General features: G+C 41.4%; 1 protein-coding gene and 1 non-coding gene across 2 annotated transcripts in view; both read right to left on the bottom strand.

The window, feature by feature from the left end:
- Positions 1-863: 863 nt before the first annotated feature.
- On the bottom strand, positions 864-1,054 carry LOC119411583. The gene has a single exon (XR_005186889.1). It is a non-coding gene; the product is annotated as a U2 spliceosomal RNA (small nuclear RNA).
- Positions 1,055-4,237: 3,183 nt separating this feature from the next.
- LOC119410755 (pannexin-1) overlaps positions 4,238-7,832 on the bottom strand; it is a 20,591-nt gene continuing 16,996 nt past the window's right edge. The window contains exons 6-7 of the mRNA XM_037677663.1: positions 6,743-6,974; positions 4,238-4,544 (exon numbers count right to left, since the gene is read on the bottom strand). Coding sequence (XP_037533591.1) covers positions 4,459-4,544; positions 6,743-6,974 — 318 coding nt within the window. The 3' untranslated portion in view covers positions 4,238-4,458. The remainder of the gene's footprint in view (positions 4,545-6,742; positions 6,975-7,832) is intronic.

Genomic DNA, 7,832 nt, shown 5'->3' on the forward strand with positions numbered 1-7,832 from the left:
AGGGTTAATGTGGCTTGAAGAGTATCTTACCGGAAAGGATGCTTTGTTCCGGATTTGCTTCGGGGCTGTAGTCCTCAGATTCCTCCTCATAACCTTGGTCCACACCGCTGCCTGTCGTGTTGGCCAGTGGCCGCTCTCTCATCAGTTCGTCCATCAACCAGTTCGTCCATCAACACGTAAAATGAAAAAGTGGTGGGGTCGGAGCCACTTCTCCCGTTCTTGTTCTTAGCTTGGTAGTACTTAGCTTTCAAGCTCTTCCAGCGATTTTTTATTTGCTCAATTGTTCGATGGATTCCGGCTTCTTCCAGTTTTTCATGCACTTGTTTAAATAACTCCGTGTTCCTACACTTTCGACCGTCAAGGCGTTCGATAATTTTGAGTTCTTTTAACGTTTCGATTAGAAATGTTGTGTCGCTCACCGACCAGCTCTGCTTCGCCGCCATGTTAGCATCTACCCATTAGCCAGGCGGAAAAGGAAACGCGTAGAGGTACGCGTCGCACATGCGCAGTCGGGTCATTTTTTCACCATCAGATAAAAACGAACAGATCAAGCGTTTACATGCGCACCGATCGGGCTACGGATCGGCGTAAACCACCCGTTTCGATGTGATCACAAATTATAACGGATCGCGCCGAATACACAAAAAATAACCCGAACGGAGCGTTTACGTGACACACTTTTGTTCCGACTGGCCATTTGATCCGGTTACTTATGTCCATGTGAACAACTCGCTGTGCTATTTTTCACCCAGCGGAGATCGCTATTGATCATTTACACAACACGTACAATTTAAGAAATGGAGTACTTTAAAGTATATTAACTCAACTACAACATTATTATATTGTTTGCATTTAACAGAGAGAGGGGGTGCACCGGTCCTGGAGATACTGCAATACCAGGTCGATGCGTGGAGTGGACGGAGCAAGCCCCTATTCCATCTCCCTGTTCCAAAAATCAATTTAATATATGGTCCCCGGGTAGGGGACGTATCAGATATTCAACTGATAAGAACAGATACTACACTTGATCTTAGCCAAAAGGCCGAGAAGCGATAACACAAAACTACCACAGGACACGGTGTCATTCTACACACACACAATTTCACTCACGGTTCAGAAACTGAACGTTACATTTTGCGTCTCAACAACTCATTTATCTCTTACTTTCACTTGTAACGATGTAAAATCACATATAGTTTGTTGTTGTTTAACTGTTCTAATGCTTTAAAATAAAACTAATGCGTAAAAGGAACAGCCGCCAGACTACTTCCGGGGCACGTGACACACTTCGGTCCAATAGGAACACCGAGACGCACAGACAGCTAAAATAATCAAACCTTCTTCACAAAGACGTTTAAATAACTATTCTACATTTACACAGACATATATTCGTTATTTCAGGCGCACTTCATGAGCCAACTAAAACTCGTAGTCTCGACACAAGTAAATGTTGTTTAGGATAAAACTCGTCAGAAACACTTTAGCACCTCCTGGAGGAGAGGAAGGTGAACTGCAGTCCTTCATGTTCCAACCCCAACGATAAATTAACCCCCCGGTAAACAAATCCACGTTTTCATGGCTGAGACAACAATTAAACAATAATAGGCAAAGTAAACAGGTTGTTGTGAAAATGTTCGAGTCAATATGTTTTGACAAAACCAGCCCAGACAGTTCCCATTATTTAACACGAAGTCAGCCTCCACACTCGACACTTCGTCCAACACTAAAACTTTTCAGTCACTTCTAAAAAAGTTAAATCTGGTCCTCTGGACATTCAAAAAAACCCAAAACAAAAGGATTTGGGGCCAAAAGGATGGCCCAGCACAGAAGATCAACATCATCAGGCCAGGACTCTGCGGTCTACACTCATCTCCAGGCCAGAGGTCACTCTTTCAGGGATGAAGATGTTCACATCCTGGATAGAGAGGAACGATGGTTTGAGAGAGGAGTAAAGGAGGCCATCTTTGTGAAAAGAAACCGTCCATCATTAAACAGGGGTGGAGGCCTCCGGGTTCAACTGTCCCCCTCTTACAATGCTGTGATTGCTAGTATCACTCAGCCCTCTGTGAACAGTAAACAGCCATCAGTGTGCTAATGATCCATTGTTAGGCTGATGGTCCTTCTTGAGCATGTGAGCAGCTGGTTTTGGTTGTCAGCAGCAAAACTGGTTGATCCACTTTGAGAAGGTGCTATTTATAAGACTGAGCTGAATACAGCACCTCAGACTGAAGAAGTCTTTCGGATGAAAGACGAAACGTTTCTACATTTTTTTTATTTTGTTTTGTTTTTTAGAATGTCCAGAGGACCAGATTTAACTTTTTTAGATTTTTCTACCTGGATTATTGAGCATGCATCAGGATATTTTCAGTCACTTGTTCCCAACTTGACTTTTTAACAGCGCTGGAGCGAAAAGCGTCAATTACATTTGGCCTTATTTGGCCTATTTGGCCTTACATTAAGGCCAAATAGCGCCACAAGCCTGAATCAGCCGAGGCCTGCACCCATTAATAACCACGAATAAACAATTAACTAAACACCTCTCAACAAGTCCACGTTCATATTACAATTTTACTTTTTCATAACAACAACTAACAGGAACTTTCAAACTGTAATGTGTCTTTTGGAAATGGCGGACTGTTGTAAGAGAACTAGCAAAAAAAACACCTGAGAAGACATTATTTGTATTTAGGATAATAAAAAATAGGGAATTAATTAACTGAACAAAAACTCGCCAAATTTCGTGGTCCTCACCTGGAACCGTCCTGACGTCAAATACCGGTTAATTACCAGACGCGCATGCGCAGACACGAAACCTGAGAGCTCATGGCTAACTTGTAGTTAACTAGGCAAACAGTTAAAGTTGTACAAATACTGATATAACATAAATTATTTTCCCCATCTGAAAATGTTTTATTGCCTACACATTTTGATCTAGTTAAGGCTTAACTTTTGGTGCTTTTTATGAGATGATAAATATGCAATTAGCTTCATGATTAGCTTTAAATTAGCAGTTAGTTAGCATGTTTTTGTTCAAATCTTTATTTTCAATTTAGGCACAAAATATGGATGAAGAGTTTTTTTTACTGATTGCATTAAATTTATTATTATTATTTTTTGTATCTATTGTTCCATATTGATGCAGACCTGGAAAATGCTCAAAATAAATTCAGTCATAGCACAATAATCCAGACTGAGCTGCAGGTTTGGGTGTATAATTAAAATATGTTTGTTTAAAGGAATCAGAGGGCAAAAGCACTGAACAAGATGGTAACAATGGTGCTTTAAAGCTTAATAGTTTATAAAAAAAACAACAACAACAATAGATCAACTGTTGTCAGCAATATTTATTCTCACAAACATCCACCAAACATGAAGCTTTCAGTTTAACAAAAACAGCAGTTTGTTTTTACAGATTGCACAGAAATGGGATCCCAAATAATTTGAACACCGTCGTAGAAAACTAACATTTTATTAAAAACACAATCTGAAGCACCGAAACTACAACGATTACACGAGCACATTCTGAGTTGTAGCACAGAGAACAGAAAAAAAACATCCAAAAAGTCACGAGTAAAAATGTTTCCAACCCTGAGCAGTATGAGGACGACAAAAAATCTGGTGAAAGTTGAAGGCACAAGCTGGACATTTCTCAAGTAATCATTGGAAATTTACTTTTTAACTTATAAACTGCTTCACGTTTGACAGATTTATGCTTTTATTGTACGTGACAAACACGTCGTACCTTTAAAAAGAGTCACACTGAAGAAAGTTCTGAGTTAAACCTGAGAACTGTCCACATGTTCAAGAGCTCATGTTTGCAGAAAATAAAAGTATAAAGATGTAAACAACTAAATCCAAGTGGTTCTGCTTCTTCTCAAAGCACAAAGTGAGCGTAACGCTTGTTTTATTTTGAGCGACGCTCATATAAAACACTCTCCCAAAAGTATAAAATAAAAATGCACAACTGCATTTTTTTTAACAAATTCACACAACTTACATTTAAAACTCTAATAAGCAGGTTTTGTCAGTCAGTGCTTTTCTCCGACGTCGCTCTTCAGATATGAGAAACTTAAGGACCTCAGATTCAAACACAAAAGATGTAAAACTCAAACTAAATTCAACCATTAAAGCAGCTGAGATCTGAATAATAATCACCTCCGGGCTCAACACGTCCTCAAACTCACTGAGATGATCGTTTTTTAAAGCAAGATTAGGTGAAGTCCTTCGGATGAAATTACTTTAGGACTAAAGACGTTTATATTTCATTTTTTTTGTGTGTTATTCAAATACAATCAGTGGCTCTAAATGATTCAGTGGAACTGAAATCTGTACAACTTTCAGTTTTTATTCGTCACCTTGTTCTGTCGTCTTTAGAAAGGACTAAACGCCGTCAGTTCCACGTCCTCAAACACGTGATCTTCATGGCTCCATCACGTTGCCGAGCTCCACTTCAGCCAATCACATCGCTCGCTGACGAACAGCCCCGCCCTCTGATCTGCCGCCTCCTGTCGCATCACTGCTTCCCGGCAGCAGACGAATTAACTCTAAAAGAAAAAGAAAAATGCATAATTTATGTGTTCGTCTTGTTTTAATTGACTTCTGAAATTAACCCTTGAAAGGTCTCATGGCAAAAAAAAAAGCCACGCGTAATTTTTGTCTGTGTTTTTATTTATTTATCTTTTGGTGTTGTAGTCAACCTGAAAAAGCCAAAAAAAAATTAATTTTTTAAAATAAATTTTTATTGTTCAAATATTCCCATATCATCACGGTAATGTTACTACACTCTAGTGTTCCTGAGGGGAAAAACTGATCATATTGAAATCCTTTATAAATGCATTTTCTGATCTCATTATGATCATATCATAAAATAATGCCTTCCTTTCAGTAATTTTTTTGTTTGAGAGCCTCTGTAAAAATCTACTGGAGGAGCTTTCATCCACCCTGACCTCATTCCAGCTGGATGTTGCTGCAAAGTTCTGCCTCTCGTCTTGTCCGACAAAAATATTTTAGTTTAGATGTAAAGACACTTACATGGTGTAAAAGTAAATATATGGTACAAAAAAAGCTGTTGCACGTGCATGCAAGATGAAGAATAAGACATTCTGTGGCTCAGATTGACAACTGTGTCAGTATCAAAGATTTCAGTTCAGCATCGGCAGCACTTCAGTGGGGGGTACCGCAGGGGTCCATCCTCAGTCCCCTTCTCTTTTCTTTATACCTGCTGCCACTAGGTGCTATTTTCCGCAATCACAACATACCATTTCATTTCTACGCCGATGACTGTCAAATTTACTTCCCCCTGAGGCACAGAGGCACATGCTCTATTCAACCTCTTCTTGACTGCCTGGCTGACATCCGGGACTGAATGGCTTTAAACTTCTTAAGTTTCAACAAGAAGAAGTCTGAAGTCATCTTGTTCCATCCCAATGGCACGTCCATGAACCACTGCATTGACCTTTCCTCTCTAGCTCCATTACAGAAACAAAGAGTCACCAATTTTGGAGTGATAATGGACCCTTCCTAAAAACTTAACAGTCATGTAAACATGATTGTTAAATCCTGGGGTTTTTTTTTTCAGCTGAGGCGAATGTCTAAGCTGAAGCCCATATTGTCCAAAAAGAATCTTGAGACAGTGATCCATGCGTTCATAACATCCAGGCTCGATTGCTGCAATGGCAATGCGCTTCTGTTTGGTATCAATCAATCCTCCATGGCACGTCTACAACTGGTCCAAAATGCTGCATCCCAATTTTTAGCTGGTACAGGCCATAGAGAGCACATTACTCCAGTTTTGGCCTCCCTGCACTGGCTACCCACTCACCTTCGGATCCAGTTCAAAATACTCATGTATGTTTTTAAATCACTGAACAGTTCTGTCCCATCCTATCTCAATGATCTTCTACAGCCATATATCCCACCGCGCTCTCTGAGGTCAGCAGATCAGAGGATCCTTTCAGTTCCAGAAATCCGTCGCAAGCTCAGAGGTGACAGGGCTTTCTCTGTTGCAGGTCCAAGACTGTGGAATGAGTTGCCACTGCATGTCAGGCAGGCTCCCACACTCACAGTCTTTAAGTCTCGCCTGAAAACCCACTTTTATTCCCTTGCCCTTGACATGGTGTGATTTGTTTTGATCCAGTCTGTAGTCTACAGTGGTGGCCAATTAGTTATTATCCACTGTTATTTGTATCTATATTTTTATTTTATGTTTTCCTGTCCGCTGTACTTGTTTGTTTCTATTGTACAGCACTGTGGTTGGCCTTGTTGCTGTTTAAGTGCTCTATAAATAAATTGGTATGGTATGGTATGTTAACTGTTGACGGGAAAAATTGTAAAAAATAAATAAAAATTTTAAAAAAAGATAAAACTTTGTTCAAAATATGATTTTTAACATACAAATTGAAGCCGAAACCGACTTCGGAACAAGCGGAAGATAATGGATGGATGGAAGAGGATGAACATACAAATCACCAGTTCCCAGCAAACCCTCACTGCACAATTGGGTCTACCGGGTCTGTCCAGCATCTTCTGCCATCATCTGACGCAACTCACAAAAAAAAAAAAAATTAATTGCACAATTTTTTTGAACGTGTTCTGGTGAATCGTGAGCGAAGCCGTGCGCGACTCATGCAGGGAGAATAAGAACTCCACAAAAGTTTAGACACATTTAGGAAACAAAATCAGAAGAAAACAAATTTAAACAACAGTGTTTATCAGTCTCTTTCTTGGGATTGAGACGCCTCACCTTCCATCTCTGTTTCCATCTTAGTGTTGTTTCCAGAGTTTGGACGACCAGCGCTGTTCTTCTCTCCATCGTTAGTGTCGCCCACATTCATTTTGACCTCGTCCAGTTTCACTTCAGCCAATTTTTTCCCGTCCGTAGTGTCCGTCTTCACAAGGCAGAGCGTCTTCAGAAGATCCACGATGTCAAAATCTTCTCCGGATCGTTCGCCTCGTTTCCTCAACATCTCCAGCACCTGCAGCCAGAAAACATGCAGGATCAGACAGAAAGATAAACGGAGCCCCACATGATAATGAAAAAACAACAAGAATAAGCTGTAAAGTATTTAGAGCTCCTGAAACATTGTGGAGCTTAAAACAGCCCTAGATTCAGTTTGATCATGTTAGTTTTTGTCACGATCGGGTGGTGGTTGAGACCCAAATGCAAGCAGGACTCCAACAAGGTTACAAAAAAGGCGTTTTAATCGCAAAAATGCAACAATAACAAATAATGCTGTCGGGGCAGCGATACTACTTACATTCGTAGGAAAAACAGGAAATACCAAGGCACTAGGAGACGATCGTGAAGATGCAGCTTAAGCACCTAATGCTCCCCTGCCTGAGATGCAGGAGAGCACCGTATATAAAGGGGAGTCTCTAATTAAACACAATACCTGGCACCTGAGAGTCATTAACTATCTGCACACAGCAGGGCAGGTGCAGATCCCTACAGTATCCCCCTCTCTAATAAACGGCACCTGACGTTCTAAAATACCCCAACCCAACTTGGGTGGCGGGGGAAAAAACTAAAGGTTGGAGGGCACCAAAAAACAAACAAACAATATAGGAGCAGAAGCGGAGTCCGTCTGGAACCCCACGGAACAGGAGAGGTGAGGAGCGTCCGCCGGAACCAACTCGAAGCAGGGGAAGTGAGGAGCGTCCGCCGGGACCCCCTCGAAGCAGGGGAAGTGAGGAGCGTCCGCCGGGACCCCCTCGGAGCAGGGGAAGTGAGGAGCGTCCGCCGGAACCACCTCGAAGCAGGGGAAGTGAGGAGCGTCCGCCGGGACCCCCTCGGAAACGGAGAGGTGAGGAGCGTCTGCCGGGACCCCCTCGGA

Source organism: Nematolebias whitei, chromosome 6, assembly GCF_014905685.2.
Source record: "Nematolebias whitei isolate Nwh7 chromosome 6, NemWhi1, whole genome shotgun sequence".
In the NCBI taxonomy this organism is placed as follows: domain Eukaryota; kingdom Metazoa; phylum Chordata; class Actinopteri; order Cyprinodontiformes; family Rivulidae; genus Nematolebias; species Nematolebias whitei.